Source organism: Panthera leo, chromosome B4 (assembly GCF_018350215.1).
Source record: "Panthera leo isolate Ple1 chromosome B4, P.leo_Ple1_pat1.1, whole genome shotgun sequence".
NCBI lineage: Eukaryota > Metazoa > Chordata > Mammalia > Carnivora > Felidae > Panthera > Panthera leo.
The window spans coordinates 971758-995810 of NC_056685.1; the positions used below are offsets into that span (position 1 = coordinate 971758).

At 48.7% G+C, this 24053-nt stretch overlaps 1 protein-coding gene across 6 annotated transcripts in view; it reads left to right on the forward strand.

The window, feature by feature from the left end:
- The window catches only part of WDR37 (WD repeat domain 37), a 74447-nt gene extending 59845 nt beyond the window's left edge, over window positions 1-14602 (forward strand). For 3 of the 6 annotated variants that reach the window (XM_042944731.1, XM_042944730.1, XM_042944728.1), the window contains one exon: window positions 14369-14602. In XM_042944731.1, the coding sequence (XP_042800665.1) occupies window positions 14369-14587 (219 nt within the window). In that variant the 3' untranslated portion in view covers window positions 14588-14602. Of the gene's footprint in view, window positions 1-615; window positions 3350-14368 lie in introns of those variants that run through there. The other 3 variants (XM_042944733.1, XM_042944732.1, XM_042944729.1) reach the window with 2 other exon arrangements.
- Window positions 14603-24053: the final 9451 nt, after the last annotated feature.

The following is a 24053-nucleotide window of genomic DNA, read 5'->3' on the forward strand; positions in this document are numbered from 1 at the left end:
CTGGAAGTATATTCACATGTGCCGAGGCATCGCTGTGTCTCTACATGTATACACTAGGTATATCACATTCTAAAAACTCTGCTAGTGTTTGGCAGTAATTTTTTCCAGCATTCTGATAACTTAGCTGGACTTCCTGAAGGTAGCAGGAATTGACTTGAAAGATCATTTATTTTATCCTTGTTTTATTTGATACGAAATGTATTTTTCTGGCCGCTTTATTACCTGAGCCAACTATTTGTTAAAATGGTCTTTGAGGTCTTTGAATGGATTTCATTTATTTTATTCCCAAATATTATCTAGCTCATTAAAAATCTCCAAATTGATCATATATTCTTTTTCCCTGACTATAATCTTAACTCATTTTATTAAAGAATCACAAAATGCTTTTGGTCACGTGTGCTGACGCCCCTCGCCCCGCCTCGGCCTCTCTGCAGCACGTGGCTGAAAGCTTGTTGCCACGTGCACGGTTTGTGGCTCGTGTTGACTAATGCCGCCCGTTAATGTTTTTTTCTTTCGACTCCGTCGCCTTGATTCGTGTAGTTGTAAATCTGGCTGAGGTTTTATTGCGCTTCTGCCTTAGGAAGGATATACTAATTCTGGTTTGTGTGATAATAGGGCCACAGAAGAATGGTGTGCTGCTCGGCGTGGAGTGAGGACCACCCCATGTGCAATCTGTTCACCTGCGGGTTTGACAGGCAAGCCATTGGCTGGAACATCAACATCCCTGCGTTGTTACAAGAGAAATGAGGTTGCCGGCGTTCCTTAGTCGCGTGGTTCACCGTGGACCTGTGGACCGGTGCCGCTTTTCTCCTGTTGGTCAAGCCCTTTTTCTGAGAGTCGGGCCCTGACGAGGGTGATTTGTATGTTCTTTTCTCATTGTACCCAGCTTGCATGAAATGTACAGCAAAACGTATGGTCCTAAGTTTTATTTTCGTCTTGTGTGTGTGCTGGCGCCCTCCGTGCAGTGGAGACGAAGCCCCTTCCCCGTAGCACGTCGTGTGTTGTGAGTTGCTGGCGTCTGACAGTCGACAGGAGGGCATTACGTTTGTGTGAGTTAAATGTGAACCCGCGTACTTACTGTGAGGCGCAAGTAGAGTGTAGCGTTTCTGGAATAATTATACATGTCTGCCTTGTGCCGGGAAGGTTGCGGAGCTGCACCCGCGTTGGCTGACGCACGGCAGGTGCGCTGGAAGACTTGAGGGTTGCTTCCGCGTGAGGTTTTAGCGTGTGCCGTGCCGTCACGGAGCTTCAACTCCGTCCCGTCGTAGTTACGTGAAACAACCTGGATGTTAGACGCTAACAGAAGTAGGATGCAGACTTTACATTTGGAGAGTCGTTTGAAAAGAAAAAGTTTCTGCTCTTTTTGTGGAAAATCATTTCAATCTCCTGAGGTCTCATGTTAGCAAATTCAAAAATGTGATTCTAATCACTGATTTCAGATACTAAGCAAAATTTAAAGCACTTTAGTTTATAGCCATGGTTATAAACAGTTTTGAGAAGTTACAGATGACTTATCCATTGAATGTGACTTGACCTTTTGAAGAAGGCCCTGCCTGCTACCTGAAAACAAAACCTTATTTATTTTCTATTCTACACTTTGGTTTGCGTATTTCTAAGGGGGTTCACTTCCTTGGTGGTGTTTGAGAGCCAACAATGCAAATAAATGAGTACTACCTCAGAACAGCACGTTTGGAGACCGGGGGCGTCTCGCCACTGCGTGTGGCTGGGATGCCCAGTTCAGTTGCGAAGGCAGGACAGACAATCATAGCGGCCGGCAGGGGCGGCTGCAGCGATGCGTCGCAGGCCGGCAGCTTGCTCCCGTTTCAGCAGCCGGGACGCCCCCGCGTGCCAGCCCTGCCACTGCCTGGGCGAGCCCGTCGCTCTTGCCTTCGCAGGACTCACTGTTGTCCGCTGTTTGTGAGTTCGTGTTTCTTGCTCAGTCACGGTTTTGATGAAGAGCCGTCTCTGCGTACCGCCCTCCTATTTTTAATCCTTTGAGTGTGTGCACTTGGAGAGGCACAAGAGGGTGACCGTGAAGACGATCGTGGGTGCCCCACTTCCGGTGGTGACGGCTGGCGGAGGAGCACGTGGGCCGCCCTGGGTCCTGAGTGAACGCGTCTCACTTGAGGCTCCCGTGGCTCGGGTCCCATGTGTGGTACCTCGTGAGGAATTCCAGCCCCAAATTCTCTGGAATGATTTTGAGATGATTGACACGGTCTGGAAGGGAAGAAGGACCAGGAGAAACCCGTCCTGCTACGGGCGGTTGAGGTCGGTGCCTGGGGGGCGCAGAAAGTCATTTATGAAGCCTGCCATCTGGCCCCTGCCGACCTAGGGGCACCACACCCCCAGCGCCAGAGTGCGGGTGGCCTCAGGCCTCCAATCTGTGTGTCCACGCTCTTGGGCTCCTGTTGTGTTTTAATTTGAATGTCTGGGTGTCTTAGAATCATTGTTAGGAGCACTGAAAAACGTATACAAACACAGTTGAATCAGACTTAAGAACCAGATCTCTGCCGGATTAAAAAAAGTGGAAGCTTTGAAATAAATATTTCTGATGGCCATTTAGTTCTCTGCAAACTAGTGCCCTCTGTGGCCGGCAGCTGCTCACTGTCTCGCCAACGGGAGTGGCCGACCTCCTCACTCCTCCCGCGTCTCCACGAGGGCACAAGGCCTCATGCTTTTGGGGAGAGTTCTCAGGAGCAGGACACCCTACTATCACGACCACGTCATCCTCTGACGTGCTTCCATTCAGCTGCTGCTGTGGCCTTAGTGGTGGTGTTTTCGGGAGTCATGGAGATTTGGGATCGTGCGTGTGCGTGCGCGCGCGCGTGTGTGTGCGTGCGCGTGTGTGAGCGTCCATGTGCATGTGTGTACTTGTGTGGCTGAGGTTAAGTCGTGATCAGCCACATGTGATCTCATCTGAAATCGTGTTTGGAAATGAGAGTGGTTTTGTTCTGTATGCTCACATGTCCAGAATTTCATTTGATAATGGAAGGAAAACGTGTGGTTACTGGAAAATGTGTATTGATAGAAAGTTTCGTAAGAACTACGTTGTTGGACAAAACAGCACTCTTTCTCAACCACTGCACATCGATTTCTGTAGAGACAAAAATTGTGTACATATTTTGGAATTTGAAGAATCCTATGTAAATCACTTGTTGCTTAAATCTGTGAAAAACAAGTTTCTTTGGGGGGAAAGTATGCATTTATAAGTGTTGTGTACAGCAAGTGTTTTTATTGTATTGGTGTAATTGTTTTTAAGTGTTGAATGTCTTCATTGCCATATGAAATTCATTAAAAATCCACATTCTGTAATCACTATTGTAAAAATTTTATGTTATTAGGAGTCTTTTTTTATTATTTAAAAATTTTTTAAAAGACGTTTTATTTATTTTTGAGAGACAGAGCATGAATGGGGGAGGGGCAGAGAGAGAGGGAGACACAGAATCCGAAGCAGGATTCAGGCTCTGAGCTGTCAGCACAGAGCCCGATGCGGGGCTCGAACCTGTGAATGGGGAGATCGTGACCTGAGACGAAGTTGATGCTTAACTGACTGAGCCACCCAGGCGCCCCATATTCTTTACTTAAATTTAAATTTGTTTAAATTTTTTGCTTTGGTGAAAATTCTAGTATTGCCCACTTGAAAAATTTTAACTTTAGACTTCAAAGGTCTGTAATCCTGCCTGTGTGCTGGGCTCCCTTTAAGTGACAAGTAGGTATGCTTGTCCGCCCCGGCAGTGTCTGGCGGGAGTTAACAATCTGATACAATGCAGGTGTTGTCAGAGTCCCTCAGGGGTTTCATAAGACGTCTGCCCTGTTCTTACTGCAGTAAGCTTGTTTGAAAGTCTTTAAAAAATTGCATTTACAGAAAGCAGGCCCTGCTCGTTCTGTGGGGACAGTACGCATCTGGACTGGCTGCTCTTTCAACCGCTGTCCCCCGTGGGCGAAGCGGTGTGGTGGTTGCGGGAACCTGAGGAGACGTTCGGCCCCGGCCCGGGATCATCCTGCTGCCTCTTTACACTGGTCGGGCTCCCTGCCTTCAGTCAGCCCCCAGAGGGCAGAAGTTCACGGACTCCTTGTCTTTCTTCCCTGACCCTGTAGAAACATGTGATTAGCATCCAAATTTCACAATCACGTCTTCAGTTACATTTAGAAGTTCACATGTTAGTATAAAGGATTGAGAAGGCGGGGCGCCTGGCCAGGTCAGTTGGAAGAGTGGGTGACTCTTGATCTCAGGGTTGTGAGTTTGAGCCCCACATGTAGAGATTACTTAAATAAATATTAAAAAAAAAAAAACAAAATCCCAAAGGCAAAACTGCTATTATTATAAGTTCGTCAAAATGCCACTCAGATGTGTCTCACTATGCATAGATTTTCTGGTTTCCCTTAATAAATTAATAGTTAAGTTCAGAAATTGGGAACACTTAAATTGTTACATGCAAAGTGTGCTGTATAGTCCATATGACGGTGGGAAGAAGCTGAGGATGAAATCCTATAAAAGTATTGAGTAACTTAAAAATAATTTTATTGAAACATTAAAAAAATATTTATTTTGAGAGAGAGAGAGCATGATCGGGGAGGGGCAGAGAAAGAGGGAGAGAGAATCCCAAGCAGGCTCTGCACGGTCAGCACGGAGCCCAGTGCTGGCTTGAACTCACGAACCGTTAGATACGACCTGAGCTGAGACCAAGAGTGGATGTTCAACCTACTGAGCCGCCCAAGCTTGAAACATTTTTAAGGAGCTTTCGGTCAAAACGAAGCTGGGTTAGGCAGATGTCTGGAGCCCCGAGAGCTGTCTGAGGCACAGGTGACGCCTGTGGGCTTTGTGGGCCCCGGAGCCACTTTAGGCTCGGGGTCCAGGAGGCGTGATCTGGCCCGAAGTTTGATGGGGTGTCCGGAAGCGAAGAGAACCTCTCTCACCCTCGGCACTGTGTCCCCTCACCTCTCAGCCCCTGACTGTCGTGTTTCTGTGCTCCGCCTAACCCTCCTTGGGGAGGTTTGGAACCAGAACTGGAAGTCCGTGTCTCTCCAGTCCCTTTGAGCTCCAGAGGCTGAGAGGAAGAAGCAGCCAGAATCCGGGACTCTGCAAAGCGTCTTTCAAGAATGAGTGGGAGATGCAGACACTTGGCGATAAACGAGGATGGTTTTCACCAGTTCTCCTCTAGTGGACCGTCTTGAAATGCTACAGGGAGAAAAAGTCCCAGAGCAGTGGTTTCAGAGTGGGCAAAATGCCAACACCCATCCCTCTAAAGTGGTGTCTGCAGTTAGTGTTTAAATTTCTTTCTTTCTTTCTTTTTTAATGGCTGGGGGGATTAAAATTTTAACTTTTGTCGTTGTAAGATACATAGTAAAATTTCAAGGGTAACCACAAAGAAAAACTTTGAAAAGATAAGGAAATGATGAAATGTGGGTTACCTTAGGTAAGGGGGTTAGGAAGTGTGGTAAGTTAGAACTAGAGCAGAAGTAATTTTTTTTTTTAGTGGGTTTTCTTTTTTTTAATGGGCTTACAATTTTAGAACCATCATAGTAAATCACCCAGAATTCGGAAAGTTCTTACTCTAAGGACAAACACACATAAGGTACCTAGTGGGAAAAACCTGATAAAAACAGAGACTTGAAATCACCCATGGAAATACTTAAAAACTTGAACCAAGACAGGGGCGCCTGGGTGGCGCAGTCGGTTAAGCGTCCGACTTCAGCCAGGTCACGATCTCGCGGTCCGTGAGTTCGAGCCCCGCGTCAGGCTCTGGGCTGATGGCTCGGAGCCTGGAGCCTGTTTCCGATTCTGTGTCTCCCTCTCTCTCTGCTCCTCCCCCGTTCATGCTCTGTCTCTCTCTGTCCCAAAAATAAAAAACGTTGAAAAAAAAATTAAAAAACTTGAACCAAGACATTAAACAAAAAAATGAGAGAGCATCATACATTAATAGGAAGAGTCAATATTGGGGCACCAGGTGGCTCAGTTGATAAGCACCTGACTCTTGATTTCAGCTCAGGTCGTGATCTCACAGCTTGTGGGTTCCAGGCCCTTGTCTTGCTCTGTGCTAGCAGAGAGGAGCCTGCTTGGGACTCTCTCTCTCTCTCTCTCTCTCCCTCTCCCTCTCTCTCTTTCTGCCCCTCCCCTGCTCATGCTCCCTCTCTCAAACTTTAAGCAGGAAGATAAGGGGCGCCGCGGTGGCTCAGTCGGTGAAGTGTCCGACTTCAGTTCAGATCATGATCTCACGTGTGTGAGTTCGAGCTCCGCATCCGGGCTCTGTGCTGACAGCTCGGAGCTTGGAGCCTGCTTCAGATTCTGTGTCTTCCTCTCTCTCTGCCCTTCCCCTGCTTGCATTCTGTGTCTCTCTCAAAAATAAATAAACATTAAAAAAAATGAACAAATAAAAAGGAAGAGTCAACATTGTAAAAATGTTAGTTTTCCCATATTGCCAAGTAGATTAAACAAATGCTCTTTCAAATGCAAATTGTTCCAGAGTTTCTTGGGGGAATTTGACAGTCTGATTCCTAAATTTATTTGAAACAAAGGCCAGGATTGATGTGATATCCCAGAAAACAGGAGGAAGGAAAGGAGAAGAAAATGGTTTCCTAAGCCTGGCAGGGCTGTGGTAGATAGAATGTACTTTTGGCACAGGACTGGAGAAATTGACCAGTGAGGTTAGGAAGAGATCAGATTGATTCAAGTATCTGAAAATTTGGAACATGTCATCTCCTAGAACCACAAGTCGGGAAGAAAGTGGCCTGTGTAATTAATGGTTCTAGTGTTATTAGTTATCCATGTGGAACAGGAAACGAATCTGGATCCCTACCTCACACCAAAGAAAACCAGTGCAAACATTATATGTGAAAGGAAAAACATTAACTTTTCAAAAAAATACGAGAATATTTGTATGATTTTGGGTCTATTCAGCAACTCTCCAAAAATGCATTAATCATACTAGAAAAAAGTGATACATTCAACCATGTTAAAAGTGAAGATTTGTGCTTTACAGGGCATGCTAGAAGAGGTGAGTGGTAAGCCACAGATGGTAGTCACAGCATATATAATCCACAAAGCATTAATATCCAGGATGGTATAAACAAAATTCTACATGTCAATAGAAGAATTAGAAATTGGGCAGGAGGCGTGAATAGGCGTGTCACAAAAGGGAAAACTTGACTAGTCAATAAGGAAGCATAGAAATAATAAAAAAAAAAAAGATCAAAATGAAATACTATTTCACAACCATTAGATTTGGGAAAACTCTGTCAAGCATATATACTGTTGGAACGCCTATAACTGTTGGTTTGGGTATAAAATAATGCAGCAAGTTGGAAAACACGATCTTGCAAGTCTGAATGTGTGAATGCCGCCTGGCCCCAGCAATTACGAGCTGTCTTTAGAACATGGTTTGTTAAGGATGATGTGTGGAGACCATGCGGGTCTGTCTGTGAAAATGAAGATTTCTGGCCCCAGAGCTACTGGCTGAGGATCGGGATCGATTGCAAGAATCTGCACCTCGAACAAGCCTCTGCTTGTGATTCTGCTGTCCAGTTTGGGACCCACAGTCCTGACACACCTTTTCCACGGGTGCCCGAGGGGATGTGAGCAAGGTCGTAGCGCCAGACTGGAAGCGACCAAGCAACATGGACCGACTGGGACATAAGTTGTGGCACGTCTGTGCAATGAAATACAGCAGTAAAAACGAACGGGCCACACAGGACTACGTGGGATTGTTGATCTTGGAACATTGTGTTGAATCAAAAGCCATTTTTATAGAGCATGAGCAAGCCCAGCCATACACAAGTAGGGTCATATATTTTGGAACATGGGAGTTAAAACTCCAGATTCTTCCTGCTGTTCTCTAGGCCGGCTGTGGAGTAGTGGGATGGGAGGTAAGGTGGGTCAGGAAGAGCCCAGACTTCACGGTGTCCAGTTCCTGATGTAGACACCAAGCCTGTGTTCCAGCTTTCGTACTTCACAACTTAGGTGTCCTTATTACTATTTTGTTAATGTGTCTAACATTATACGATTAAGGTAATATAAAAAATTCTAAATAGAAGATGCGTGCTATTACGAGGGTGGATGAACGTGGTGGTGATAAAATAGGGGTTTTTGGAGTAATATTTTTGTCTGTGTCACGTCCAGGCCTCTCGCATACCCCTGTTCTACTCCAGAAATTAATTCTTGTTCCTCTTACAAACATGTAGTTTTATGATTCTACGGTGACTGATTTTTCAGTGTGTGCGTTCCATGGGAGGAAAGACAAAGCCAGTTTTGTTCCGAGATAATGTTCTTGAAAAAAAATACTAAGGAAATTGTAAAAAGGCCATGTTACGCTGTGTCAAAATTGTGTTGTTTTCAAATACATTTTGGAAATTCTAGCTTTAAAGTGGGAAATGTAATAAGGATTTCATTTGCCAGGTGTGATCATAAAACAATAAAAGTAGCTTTCTTATGTTGCTCATAAACTGAAGTAATTTCAAATCCAGGAGACAGTCCAAGAATTGTGTTGCGTAATGGCCACATACCAGAGTAGAATGTTTTTTCTCACAGCCTGTGTTTTGGGGAAAGCAGCATTTATTTGTCTAGGTGGGTAAGTTTTGGTATATTTGCTTAAAAATATCATTTTCTACAGTGCACATGTATTACAGGTGTCTTCTTGATCTGAATTAATTCTCAGTAAAAACAAAAGTCCTGCTGTAAACCTTATGTTTTCTTTTTCAGTGACAGAAGTAATTGTATATATTCTAAATTTTTTTTTTTACATTTTATTTATTTTTTATAGAGACAGAGCACAATTGGGGGAGGGGCAGAGAGAGAGGGAGACACAGAATCCAAAGCAGGCTCCAGGCTCCAAGCTGTCAGCACAGAGCCCAACGTGGGACTCAAACCCACGAACCGCGAGATCATGACCCGAGCGGAAGTCGGACGCTTAACCGACTGAGCCACCCAGGCGCCCCAGTAATTCTGTATATTCTATAACCAATCCCTAAGTGTTACATGAAACTAATTTTATTTTTTCCTCTTTAAAAGTTTTTTTTAGTGTTTATTTTTGAGAGAGAGAGAGAGAGAGAGAGAGAGAGAGAGAGAGAGGAGGGAGAGAGAGAGAATCCAAAGCAGGCTCCAGGCTCTGAACTGTCAGCACAGAGCCCGACGTGGGTCTCGAACTCATGAACCAACTGTGAGATCATGACCTGAGCCAAAGTTGGGCACTCAACTGACTGAGCCCCCCAGGCGCCCCTATTTTTTCCTCTTTTTAAAAACAGCTTTATTGTGGTATAGTTGATCAAGCATACGCTGAACATTTATAGAGTGTAAGATTGGGTAGGTTTTGACATATTCACCCATGAAGACCTTGCCACAGTCAAGATAAATGCAGCTTGTCACCCAGTTGTTCATGCCTGTCTGCATTTCCTCCCTGCTGCCCCTCCAGGCTCCGTTCCTGGTGACCACCCTGTCCACTTTCTGTCACTGAAGCTTATTTTGCATTTTCTATAATTTTATGTAAACGCACTTATGCAGTTTGTGCTGAGTTTTGTCTTCTTCCACAAAAGCTGGTCTTGCATATCTGAATGTGTTCCACTTTATTGCTGACTGGTGTCGTTTGCATGGATGTTACCATGTTTGTTTATGCACGTCCCTGTTGATGGAGGTGTGGGTTGTTTTCAGCCTTTGGCTGTCCCAGGTGAAGCTGGTGGGAATGCACGCGTGTCAGCCCTGTGTTCACGCACTGACACGCTTCTGCTGGGCGGACACCCAGGAGTGGAACCGCTGGGCCATGTGGAGAGAGTGTTTTTCTTGAGAAGAAACTGCCCTGCAGTTTCCAAAGGGCTCGTTCTGGAGACTTATGGTTTCTGCTGTGACATGTGGAAAGCTCAGAAGTTCTCTCTTCCCTCATAACGAGAGAAAAGGCGAACGGACTGAAATTAGTGACTCTTCTGAGGTCCACTAGAGAATTGAGGGCAGAGGGCACACCGCTGCCGTGAAAACTGGAGACGCGGCAGGTGCACAGAGGCAGCTCGAGCGGGAGCCCATCAGGGGCCGAGGGTGGTCAGGCTGGAGAGTTCAAGCCCCTGGGGCCCAGCCAGTGGGTGTTGTCTCCAGGGGCAGCGCTGAGTTCCCAAAGTTCCCATTGGGAAGATCAGAGGAAAGCCCGCCATTCTGGTCCGGAGGCGGGGAGGGATAGCTGCTCTGCATTCACCCCAGATGCCTCCTCACCGAGGGAGAAGCCTCACCGCAGCAGCGCCCTGTCTCGTGCAAGGGCAAGGGTGCCTCAGCGGCCCCGGGGGGTCACGGCCCAGGGCCCAGGCGCCCTGTGAAATCGAGGCAGACCTGGGTGTGGCTGAAGGCAGCACGAGGCACATGCCCAAGGCCGTGTGGAAAGGGCAGGTGGGGAACGTGAACAGAGGGGGAGCTCCAAGGAAGAATCGAGAGAAATACTAGAAGTAAAGACACACTCACAGGAATGAAGGTCTTTGATGGCTCTTTCTGTAGACCTGACCCAGCCGAAGAAGGAAACCCTCAAGACAGCTTTAAGATCAGTCGATAGAAACTTTCCAAACTGAAAAGCAAAGAGAAAGAAGGGTGAACAAAGCAGAACGGAATGCCCAGGTGTTGTTGAACGGTTATAGAAAGGTGTGAGACACACACACACACACACACACACACACACACACACACACGGGAACAGTGGAAGAAGAGGGAAGAGAGCGGGAGAAAGATTTGAAATCCTAATTGAGAATTTCCCCAAAGAATGACACAAACAAAACCACAAATCAAGGAAGTTAGGGCATAGCAGGTGAGGAAATGCCAGGAAGTCCATACTTGGGCAAATCAAATGACAGCTGAGGGCACTGGGGTGTCTGGCAGCTCAGCGTCAAGCCTGCGACTCTTGATCTCAGGGTTGTGAGTTCAAGCCCCACGCTGGGCGCAGAAATTCCTTAAAGATAAAGTCTTTAAAAAACAAACAATAGGGGCGCCTGGGTGGCTCAGTCAGTTGAGCATCCGACTTGAGCTCAGGTCATGATCTCGCAGTCTGTGAGTTCGAGCCCCGTGTGGGCCTCTGTGCTGACAGCTCGGAGCCCGGAGCCTGCTTCGGATTCTGTGTCACCCTCTCTCTCTGGCGCTCCCTTGCTCACGCTCTGTCTCTCTATATCAAAAAATGAATAAACGTGAAAAAAACAAAACAAAACAAAAAAAAACAATAAAAGAGCAGATCTTGAAAGGAGCCAGAGAAAACACACGCCACCTACAGAGGAGCAGTGATCAGGAACCACACAAGCCACAGGAGGGGAGAGTGGAATAGTTGCCTCAGAAGGAAAGACCACCAGTCTCCAATTTTGGATCCGCAGGAGTGAAGGGAGAAGACAGCTTTTCCCCAACAGTAAAGGTTGGGGGCGGGGGGAGTACATCTATCCCTCAGCCTGAAGCGTTTCCCGAATTCACCTGTTCTAACAGATTTTTAAAAAATGTATTTGTTTATTTAAATTAGCCTTCACGCCCAGCACGGACCCCAACTTGGGGCTTGAACTCAACAACCCTGAGATGAAGATTTGGACCCTTAACTGAGCCACCAAGTCATCCTTCAAACAGATTTTAAAATAGATTCTTTTGGATTGTCTTCTTTTTTTTAATACTTATTTGAGAGAGAGAGAGAGAGACAGAGAGAGAGAGACAGAGAGAGACAGAGAGAGACGGTGTGAGCGGGGGAGGAGAAGAGAGACCGGGAGACACAGAATCCGAAGCAGGCTCCAGGCTCTGAGCTGTCGGCACAGAGCCTGACGCGGGGCTCCAACTTGTGAACCAAGAGATTGTGACCTAAGCCAAAGTCGGACGCTTAACCGACTGAGCGACCCAGGCGTCCCCTGGATTGTCTTCAGAGGGGGTCCTGTCACTTTCTCACCTTGTCTTCCTGCACAGGCTGGAGCCCCGCGTGGTGCTGAAAGAGCTGGTGACGGCGACCTGCGTCGTTTCTGATGAGGAGAAAATACTCCCTGTTTGACCCACGAGTTACCACGTTAGCAGTGCTTGCACATGTGCTCGCTCCATTGGAGTAACTCCTCATGATTGTTGAAGGGTCTTTATCAGGAACAGATGTGGGGTTTTCCTCAGTTGCCATTTTTGTGTGTTTATCGAGGTAATCTCGACTGTTTTTTTGTAGTTAGCGGATACGATGCTTTAGATTGATGGATTTATATGAATATTGAACCGACCTTGCCTTTTTGGGATAAACCCTATTTTGTCAGAACGTACTATTAAGAAAGTTAGCGTCTGTGAGAGTAGGGAAGGGGCAGAGAGAGAAGGAGAGAGAGAATCCCAAGCAGGCTCTGCACTGTCAGTGCACCTGTGTCTGAATGGCAACATCCTGAAATCTGAGTAGGACCTCTGTGTTTAAGTTCTTTTTTTTTTGTTTCTTTTAGACATTTTAATACTTGTTTTTTTTTTTTTTTATTTTTTTTTTCAACGTTTTTTATTTATTTTTGGGACAGAGAGAGACAGAACATGAATGGGGGAGGGGCAGAGAGAGAGGGAGACACAGAATCGGAAACAGGCTCCAGGCTCCGAGCCATCAGCCCAGAGCCTGACGCGGGGCTCGAACTCACGGACCGCGAGATCGTGACCTGGCTGAAGTCGGACGCTTAACCGACTGCGCCACCCAGGCGCCCCTTAATACTTGTTTTTTAAGTTTATTTTGAGAGAGAGAGAACGAATAGGGGAGGGGCAGAGAGGGAGGGAGAGAGAAAGCCCGAGGCAAATGTAAAGCCTGACGCGGGGTTCTAACTCCTGAACCGTGAGATCATGACCTGAGCCGAAACCAAGAGTTGGACACTCAACCCACTGAGCCACCAGGCGCCCCCATATTGTACGATTTTGTATATTGCCGGCATCATTGGCTACTACTATGTTGAGGATTTGGGTGTCTTACGAGAGATACTGGTCTGTTTCCATTCTTGTACCATTGTCTGGTTTTGGCATTAATGTAATGCAGGCCTCATATAATGACTTTGGAAGCCTTCTTTTGCAGTTTTCTGTAAGAGTTTTTGTAGAGTTGCTATTATCTCTCCCTTAAATGTTTGCCAGAATTCACTAGTAAAGTCGTGGCCTGCAGTTTCCTGTGTTTGTGTGTATTTGGGGTGTGTGTGGGGGTAACTAAATTAACAGAAGCTTATTCAGGTTATGTTTCTGCCCGAGTAAGCTTTTGTAGTGTTTCTCAAGAACGCGTGTGCTTCATCAGAGCTGTTGAATTTATCAGTATCAAGGTGCTCGTATTACTTCCTATTCTCCCGTGTCCCTGGAGCCTGTAAGAGTAATCTTGGCGTTTCCTCCAGACCTCTGTTGCAGCATGGGTGACGCTTCAGTGTGACTGCTGTGTGTTCTACCCTCAAGCGGACTCTAAGACCCGCCAGGAACTGTGGCGTCGGCCGGAGGTGGAGACTGCTGCCCCGGCCTCCGCCCCTCACACTGCCTGCACCCCTGCGGTCGGCTGCGTGCTTCTGCTCACCGTGTTAGGGGCTAGCTAACATCTCCTCGGTGAACTGCTCCAAATCTTGAGAAAAAAATTGTTTTAATGTTTACTTATTTTTGGGAGAGAGAGAGAGAGAGACAAGGCTTGAGCAGGGGAGGGGCAGAGAGAGAGGGAGACACAGAATCTGAAGCAGGCTCCAGGCTCCGAGCTGTCAGCACAGAGCCTGACGCGGGGCTCAAACCCACGGACCGTGAGATCATCACCTGAGCTGAAGTTGGATACTTCACCGACTGAGCCCCCTAGGCGCCCCGAGAAACAATTTTTAATGTGTGAAAACAACAACCAACGTTGTTAGCTTCTGAATGGTCATTAGTATCTCTTAAGTTGACTTGACCTGAAATGTGGCAGCAGCGATTTCCCAGGGAGCCCGTCTTCCGTCCCCTGTTCTCGGCCGTGGGCAACGCCAGGTGGCAAATGGGTCACCTTGGCCGTTATCAGTGTTTGCCAGCGTCACAGGGTGGAGACTGCCTTGTGCACAATGCCCCGCAGTGTGTGCGTCGGCGCATCCTGTGGGTCACGCCTGGCTGGCGAGCTGGGTTTCTGGGCTGAGTGGCTCTGACGGTCTCTGTGGAGGGAGGAGAGAAGGGACGAGGACCGTCTCCCACAGTCTGCCTTTTCTCAACCGTTGACCTTGACTGAGGGTCCCTGCACCACGGGCTGCGTATAGGGCGGCTGCGACACGTCCCCGGAGTCTAGGGTTTGAGATGCAGACATTCCTGGGGCCGTGATTCTGGATCGCCGCTGGTGCACATTTTCGGTCACCGCTTAAAGAATCTCCTTTCCGTGCCTACAGTATGAACGAGGTTTAGTTACACAATGTTGTAAAACATGCGTGTAGTTCTGAGCTCCTGAGCTCTTCCTTGCGTTTACAGGTGCGAACATCGGCCCGGCTTCGCTGTTCCCTGGACGTGCATTTACTAGCCTGGATTCTCTCTTTTTCTCTACAAATTGGACAGAAGTTGTTTCATGTGAGCAAGCATTCTGTGTGTCCCCATTTCCGATTTTTGGGTTTCCTGTCAATTTATTATGGTCATCAGAGTCTAAGTATGATCTTCATTCTAGGGAAGTTTGCGGGACAGATGGGGAGGTAAGAGATCTCTCCAAATGTTGAAATGCTGAAATCCCAGTTTTCAAGGGAGTGCAGCTCACGTGATGCTGAAGAATTGACCTGAAAACAGTCCAAACCACGGAGCCACCCCTTCTGGGCAGGGCCTTCGCACGGGTGACGTGGCTGGAGTGGCGGGAGGCGTGCGGGAGGCCGGTGGTGGCTCTGTGTCCCAGTGTGTCCGGCCACGAGGGTGGGACACAGTAGCTGCTTATTATTTGAACGTTTCCTGGTTTTCAGATTCGTCCTGAGACCTTGTATCAATCCAAGGTCTCAGGCCGCACGGGGTGGTGTCCGGGTCCAGACAAGCTGGTGGAGCCTGGGGAGGAGACAGCAGCTCTTCCTGTGTTGTTTAAGGGACAAACAGACAAGGTGCCTGTGGGTCCTGGGAACACACATTTGTCTGGTGTTATGTCCAGATGAGTGTGTTCTCTTGTTTTGGCTTCTTGTGTTTTGCCCTCTGAGGTTGACAGCCAGGGGACTCCCTGGTTGCCAGGGGCTCGTTGGTCCGGGTGACCACACGCTGCCCCTTCCTGTGTCTTCTCTGTAACTAGCCTGGTTCGCAGTCTCAGTGAACCGCTCGGGGCCCAGCTCATCCTGCTGGTCCTGCGCTGCTCGCGTCCTCTGTCTCTGGCTCCTTGAGGACCTGCCGTGTGACCTCTGTGCCCGGAGGCACCAAGAGGGAGTGTGCTGGTGTTTGCTCTGAGATACGCCCGTCAGCAGCCCGTTTTAACGCAGCTGGGCCTGTGCCCCCACGACACCCCTGGACCGGGCGGCCTCCCCTCTGGCCTCTACACACAGCAGTAGGAAGGCAGGATGAATTCGTCAGGACGCTGCGTATTCGCTCTTTTGCTTCTGCACCTGGGGAGTTTCTCCCATCAGCTCGACGTCATGTTCACAACGTGCTGTGTAACAAGTGGCTTGTCCCAGGCAGGATCACAGAGAAGGTCACGCAGGGGCGCACCTGTGTCCCCACCTGATTTCCATGTGCGCGTGTGGGGTCCCGTCGAGCGAGGGGCACGGCGTGTTTCTGGACTTGCCCCTTCTGTTGTCCGTCAGTTGGTATGTCCACGTGAACAGCTCCGTGCCTGCAGCGGAGATCCTGACGGAGACCCCTCTTCTTGTACAGACGGGAGCACAGACGAATCCCAGAGGGAAGCCGGCGAAGGGGCAGCCGTGTCTGCGTGATGCCACCCGCTCGTGGGTTCTTGAGCGGAAGAAGCTGGGTGCGGTGCTGACCTGACGTTCGAGGCCCAAGAGACAACATGTGTGTGTTAGAGACAGAGAGGCAGAGGCAGGGAGAGGGTGAGAGAGACAGAGGCAGAGACAGAGAGGCAGGGAGATAGAGGCAGAGACAGACGGAGGTGGAGACACACAGGCAGGGGCGTCTGGACCGGGCAGGCTGGGTGGGAGGTGCTGAGGCCCAGGGACAGGACTGGAGAAGCAGTCTAAGGACAGGATGGACATTTATTTGGCCCTGGATGGTTGGCTTCTTGTTAATCTCTCCCAGCTCCTGGCACGCTCTTGGAGGCTTTTTGTTTGTTTAGCGTTTAGTAAGGACGCGATATTTTTCCAATTGAGAGGTCGTGCAGATAACCACGGGGGAAAAAGGTAATTGGAACTCGAGCAGAAATTGAACATCGGCAACAACCAGGCAGAGACCTCATTTTAAAGATGAGGGTGTGGAGACTCAGAGATTCACGACTTTGGCCATAATCCGTAAGTGTCAGGATTAGGGTGTGGACACAGCACTCAGGGTCGTCGGCATTTTTCGCTGTCCTTCACTGAGGCACCCGCAGCATGAGCATGACGCCACAGGCCTCTCCCTTCTCGGCACACGTGTCCGGGCAGACGCTCGCCGCTCGCCCGCTAGGCGCTAGAATCCAGATGTCACCTTGCGTCCAGAAGACGGGCCTTATGCTAGTGACACAGACGCATAAACAAGCTCAGGAGTTGTAACTTGAGGACAGGGTTTGCACACCATGCAGGGAGGACGCGATTCCCAGACCTCCCCTCCTCACGGCTGTCCAGCGTGTCAGGCACCATAGCAGGTGCACAGGATACATCTCACTGTTGTCCTGTGAAAGACTGACAACGTGAGAGGCTTACACAGGACATGACGTGGGCCGTCCATGCACGTTTGTTGCGTGGGACGCGGGGCCACAGTGTTGGAGGGAGAGCTTGGGGAGGAGGGGACGGGGCAGCCCTTGGCAGGATGACAGACAGAGTCACTGAAGGTCCTAGAGGAACGGGGCAGTCGAGGGGCGTTCAGTGACGGCACCATATGTGGCATGCGCAAAGGGTTGAGGGAAACTCGGGGAGGAGGGCTGTGTGGACCTGGTGAGTGGCTGCCACAGAGGCAGTGAGGGGAGCTGGGAGCCACATGTGATCCCACGGCTGCCCTGGGCTCGCTCTCTCCAGTGCACATGCGTGCATGTCCATCACACGGGACACCCACGGGCTTGCATGAGCACACCAGATGCGTGCACATACCCCACATGTAACCGCACGTGACCCGCATGCCGCACGTGACCACCTACCACACGCATGTGCTCGTGGTGCACTGCACACACCACACACAAGCACGCACGTGCAGTGCTCACGTCACCCACGTACGCTCATGCACGTGTGAATCACGTGTGTATGCACACACGCTGGGGACGCGGAATGGGGGTGACGGCACCCTGTGGACGAGTGCTGCTCCTGGGCACACGCAGGGTGTCCCCCTGCCCTTCCTTCTCTGACGGAGGGCCCTGGAGCAGCACCCCTGCCGCCTGAGACCTGCCATCTGCTCTTGGGTCGTCGTCTTATAAGGCAGAAGGGAAGGCAGTAAATACATAATTTTCTGTTGCCTGGGCAGCAGTATTGACCGTTTCCTTTTCCCCTTTCTTTCTAAACTGCTTGTTATGGACATTTGCAAACATACACAAAAGCAGAAGAGGATGATGAGCCCTGTTCCCACAGCCGGTTCTGGTAGTTTCCATCTCATGGCCCATGTCCTGTGAGCTCTGTCCCTCTCTGGTTGTTTTGATACAGATCTCTGATGTCCCACTGCTATTTGATTTGCAAAATGTAATTCTTGAGGAGACAGGGATTGTGGCCTCCAAATCGCAGAGATTCTGTGCTATTCAGTAATCAATGCTGTTTTTAAAAAGTTGTAATATTTAGAAATGGGAAGATTAAACTGGGGTCTAGTATAAGAGGACACACATCTTTAAGATTCTTAAGGATTGGAAGAACCAGTGTTGTTAAAACGTCCATCCTACCCAAAGCACCGTGGAGATTCTGTGCAATCCCTGTCCGGATTCTAACGACATTTATCCGTACGGCTGGAACAAGTCCTACATTTGTGTGGAACCACAAAAGACTCTGAAAATTGAAAGCAGTTGTGAGAAAGCACAAAGCTGGAGGCATCGAGCTCCTTGATTTTAAACTATGTCACACAGTTATAGTGATCGAAACAGTATGGTACTGGCACAAAAACAGACACATAACTTGGCGGAACAGGAGGGGATCCAGAAATAAACCCACACCTACACGGCCAATTAATTCACGACAAGGGAGCAAGAACACACAATGGGGAAAGGACAGTCTCTTCCACAAATGGTGTTGCAAGAACTGGACAGCAGCATTGAAGAATGACACTGGGCCACTGTCCTCCACCGTGCACAAACATAACGTCAGAACGGATGAAAGTCTTAAATCTAAGACCCCAGGCAGTAAGCGCCTTGTCATCAGTCTTGGTGACGAGTTTTTGGACCTGACACCAAAAGCAAAGTCAACAAAAACAACAGTGAACAGGTGGGACCACATCAAACTAAAAAGCTTCCGCTCAGCAAAGGAAACCATCCACAGAGTGAAAAGGCAGCCTACCGGGGATATAATACTTGGAAATCACATGTCTGATAAAAGGCTGATTTCCAAAATATATAAAGAACTTCTACAACTTGAAAGCAAAAAACCCCGATCTGATTGAAATATGGGCAGAGATACCTTTCCAAAGAAGACAAATAGGTAGCCAACAGGTACGTGAGGAGGTGCTCAGTGTCACCGACCATCGGGGAAATGCAAACCACAAGGAGGTGCCACGTGACACCTGTCAGAATGGCTGGTATCCAACACACAAGAAACAGCAGGCGCTGGCAAGGATGCAGAGAAAGGGGAACCTCTTGCACTGCTGGTGGGAGTGCAAACTGGTGCAACCGCTCTGCCAAAACCAGTGTGGGGGGTCCCCAGAAAGTTAAAAATGAAATTACCTTATGATCCAGCCATCCAGCTTTTGGGTATTTATCTGTAGAAAATGAGAACACTTAATACAAAAAAATATCTGCACCCTCTGTTCATTGCAGCATTATTCGTGGTAGCGAAGACCTGGAAACAAGCTAAGTGTCTGTTGACGGACGAGTGGGTAAAGAAGATGTGGTGTGTATACGACGGAATGTTATTCAGCCATGAGAAAGAAAGAGGTCTTCCCACACGGGTGGATGTCATGGGCGTTCTGCTAAGTGAAAGAAGTCATAAAGACAAATACTGTATGGTCTTACTTGTATGTGGAGTCTAAAACCAAAATAAACTTAAAGGTGCGGAACAGATTGGTGGTTGACAGGGTGGGGGTGGGGGTGGAAAAAAAAGGGTAAAAGGCGGAAAATGTTTTAAAAATTTGAACATATGGAAAAGCATTCCACACTTTTGGCAAGGAGTCTCTACACCAAAAAGTCATCAGTCCCCCTAAAGTTAGTCCATAAATTTAATCTAATCCCAATAAAACTTGGAATAGGATTCTAGACGAGTTAGTCCAGAAGTGAGCAGTGAGTAAAACTAGTCATGAAAATGTTGATGGGGGTTGCTAGAGATTAACAATCTATAGTGATTAAAGCTGTGCAGTGGTAGTAAATGCACACAGAGGTAGATCAAAGAAATGGGGGAAAAGTCCACCAATAGACTAAAGAACACCTAGGAATTCAGGGCGCCTGGGTGGCTCAGTCGGTTAAGCGTCTGACTTCAGCTCGGGTCATGATCTCATAGTTCCCCAGTTTGGGCTGTGTGTTGACAGCGTGGAGCCTGCTTGGGATTCTCCCTCTCTCTCTTGCCTTCCCCCCCTTCCCCTGCTTGTATGTGCACACTCTCTCTCTCAAAAGTAAATAAAACATTAAAAAGAAAGAACATATAGGAATTTGATTGTTTTATAAGGTTAACATTAAAAAAATTTTTTTGAATTTTGAATCTCACAAGATGAGGTTCTTGGGTATTCCATGAAGTTCTCTTCGTCTTGTGAAGCCTGTGTTTACCTGCGCGATGAAGCCTGCTCCAGCTCTGGACACTGCGTTTGTCTCACCTGAGTTCTCGGTGACAGCCCTCAGAGCCACCTTTCCTTCGCCCGCACGCAAAGCCGCTGGGGACAGCGCACCTGCTGTGTGGGCCCAGGGTGGGGGTGGCCTGTCTCGTCGACTCCCGAGTGAGCCGTGTGATTTCTCCTGGGGTGCGTGCTGCCCGAGGATGCGCTGACCTTGTCTGTCTGTCCCCGAGGCAACCGACATGTGCCAGGTGCCCAGGGTTTGGCCTCGTGCCATGGCGTGAGGAATTAAAGAACACGAAACCCGTGAAGACGTCCACTTGTGTTGGTTGGAAGAGGAGAATGAGCTTCTGGGACGGCCGTCTGCTGATTAATTTCCCCCTTCAGAGGGTCCTGGTGCCGGTGGTCCACACCTCCCACCCCTGTGGGAGCCCCAGGGCCAATTCTGGGCAGGCCTCTCATGGAATTTCTGAAACCCAGGCTGACGCTTGGCTTTATTTTGAAAAATAAGCGTGGTGTCAGCTGTCCACCGTGGCCCCGTGGTTTTGCGTGAGGTGCTCAGGAATGGGGCGGAGTAAGAACAAGGCTGTGGGGGACCACTGTGTCCCCAAGCCCCGAAGGAGGGGCAGGTGACGGGAACGCAGCCCCGTGGCTCTGGGCTGGTTCTGGGGACGGGGAGCCACTGCCCCCGTGCCGTGCACACCGCCTCTCACGTGCCAGCGTGCTCGATCCCACGGCGGTCAGGATGCAGGACATGCCACCACGTCCCAGGTGGGAATTCGTGTCTGTGGATGCTTCCGGCATGTTCCGTGCCTCTGTGAGTAGCGCTGCCTCAGGTCTTCAGTCCCGACGGAGCGACTTCCCATGCCTTCAGGTCTCGCACACGCAAAGGCGGGATCCCGAACCCGCCGTTGTGAGCAACCCCTTCCCCATCACAGGATACGTGCTGTGTAGTCACTACCCTTATCTTTGATACACTAATAAAACCACAGCAAAGGAACAAAAAGCTCCTAGGAATGGTGTTGCTCTAAAACAAAAACTTTAAGCGGAAATCGACCACGTCTATCAGGCAGCGCCTTAAACGCCTGCATAGGATTTAAAGACAAGGTGTAGTGTGACATTTAGGAGGGACAGAGCACTTGTACTTGAGTTAAAGGTAGAGTGTTGCCAGTAACCCAGACCTGCCCGTCCTACCTGATTTCCTTTCTCCTAAACGTGACCTTTGTCTGGACGTCTGTGACACTACTCCTCTGCATTTCTTTGTAGCTTTAATGGAAATAGAACCCTTGAGTCGTGATTGCTCAGATGTGCCTGTGTTTGAGTCTCATGTAAGTGGATCTGTGTCCTGTTACGCTCCCAGGCCTCACCCTCCAGGACACAAGCAGTTCTGGCCACACATGTCCAAGCTGCAGTGGAGGACGGTGGGTGGCCCCGCTCGTCTCTTCCCAACTCAGTGGCTCGCGCCCCTCTGCCCATACCTCCCCTGGTTCTGTGGGTACCGGCCGGGCTGGGCGTGCTCGCTGGCTTTTCCCATGCAGTGGCGGTCCCCTGCTGGGCTGGTGACAAGGATGCCTGCTTCACGGCCACTGAGGGGTCTGGCGGCACGCAGAGTTCACCCGCACTGTGGACAAGATTGTCTGTGAACTCACGGCCTGGCCTGGTTACGGGAAGGGCCCTCCCAGGCACAGCCATCGGGAGACTCGGAGGAAGTTGTCAGCAGGGTGGGCCCCAGCCAGGTGTTCGCAGGTCCATGTTTACACGTCTGCCAGTCCCAGGCCCAGCCTGGGCACAAGGAGGGGACAGCCTGAGTGCGTGAACAGCCGTGCTGTTGGGTACAGGGCTACGGGTGAGCTTTGCTAAGTCTCCGGTGGGCGGGCACAGGATTTCGTGGGCATATTCCCTGACACTGAGTTGCTGGGCTGTCTGATGTCCCTTGTTCAGCTATGCTAACAAGTACAGCTAGTTCATGGGGGTGGCTGGGCAGTCACACAGGCCCTGTCCTCAGCACGCCCCGCACTTGGTTCCTGCTCTGCTCAAGTCTCTCCAAATGATCTTGTCAATGTTTATTTATCTTTGATAGAGAGACAGCAAATGGGAGGGGCAGAGAGAGAGAGAGATTGAGAGGGAGAGAGAGAAGGGGAGAGAATCCCAAGCAGGCTCTGCATTGTCAGCGCATGGTCCGATGTGGGACTTGAACCCATGAACTGTGAGATCCTGACCTGAGCTGAAACCGAGTCAGATGCTTAACCGGCTGAGCCACCCAGGTGCCCCTAAAAAGTTTTAATGGAGTCAAATTTATCAATATTTTCCTTTGTAGGTTTTGTTTTTTGTATCTACGTTATTGAAATTTTTCCCTTTCCCAAGGTTACAAAGGTAGTTTTCTGTGTAATCTTGCAAAAGATTCCACACCTGGCCTCCAACACAACTGGAATCAACTTTTACATATAGTGGGAGATCGGAGCACGCCTTCCTGTGTTTTCCACATGAATGTTCAGTGGTCCCAGCAGTCCCCTTGGACACTTACCCAGCGTCCATCTGTGGACACGTATCCCGCCCTGTGTCTGGGCTCGTGGTATTCTGATCTGCTGCCTATTTCCCAATCCCCGTGTCAATATCTTGATTAACCAAGTTTTGTAATCTTTGCATTTAATAGGGAAAACCTAGGGTTTAAAAAATAAAAGTCTGTTGGGAGTTTGGATTGGCATCCATTGAATCTGGAGGTCAATTTGGAGAGAATTGATGTTTTTTTTTTTTTTTTAATTTTTTTTTCAACGTTTTTTATTTAATTTTGGGACAGAGAGAGACAGAGCATGAACGGGGGAGGGGCAGAGAGAGAGGGAGACACAGAATCGGAAACAGGCTCCAGGCTCCGAGCCATCAGCCCAGAGCCTGACGCGGGGCTCGAACTCACGGACCGCGAGATCGTGACCTGGCTGAAGTCGGACGCTCAACCGACTGCGCCACCCAGGCGCCCCGAGAATTGATGTTTTAAAGGAACGTGTCTTCCAATATAAGAACGTGGGCTAACACTGCGTGTATTTAGGTCTTTCTATTTTTAATAATTCTCAGTGAAGTAGTATAATTTTCTCCATAAAGTCTTAAACATCTGTGGTTAGTTATTCCTAGGTACTTCATAATTGTAATGTTTTAGTAAATGGTGTTTTAAAAGTTTATTTTTATTTATTTATTTTTTTTTAATTTATTTTTTTTAACGTTTTTTTTATTTATTTTTGAGACAGAGAAAGACAGAGCATGAACGGGGGAGGGTCACAGAGAGAGGGAGACACAGAATCTGAAACAGGCTCCAGGCTCTGAGCTGTCAGCACAGAGCCCGATGCGGGGCTCGAACCCACGGACCATGAGATCATGACCTGAGCCGAAGTCAGACGCTTAACCCACCGAGCCACCCAGGCGCCCCAATTTAAAAGTTTATTTTTAAACGATTTATTGTTCATAAAAAGAAATGCAATTGTTTTTTTGTGTGTGTGTGTTGCTCTTATGTTGGAAAATTTGCTTAAATCTCAATTTCTTTTTCATATATTGCTTATTTTTTAAATGTTTACTTGTTTTGAGAGATTGAATGTGCACACGTCAGGGAGGGGCGGGAGGAGAAAGAGAGAAACCCAAGCAGGCTCCGTGCTGTCAGCGCAGAGCCTGATGTGGGGCTGGAACTCAGGAACTGTGAGATCATGACCTGAGCCAAAATCAACATTTGGATGCTTAACCGACTGAGTCACCCAGGTGCCCCATATATTGCTTATTTTGGAATAATTTTAGCTTAACAGAAAAGTTGAAAATGTAGTACAAAGAGTTACTGTGTACCTATCACCTGGATTCCTTACATCTTACACGACCATGGCACGCTTGTCCACACTAAGAGATTAACAAGGACACACCAGTGTGAGTAAGCTCCAGACTTTACTTGGGTCTCGCAGGCTCTCCCACTATGTCTTTCTCTGTCCCAGGGCCTGTCTGAGACCCCCAACGCGTGTAGCTGCTTAGTCTCCTCAGTCTTCGCTTGTTTCTTGTGGCCTTGACAGTTTTGAAGACTGTTAGTCTTGTACAGTGTCCCTCAGATTCAGTTTCTCTGGTGTCTTCCTCAAGTTTAGATTTCAGGTGTGGGTGTTTGGGAAGATACCACTTTCTCATTGCATGATAT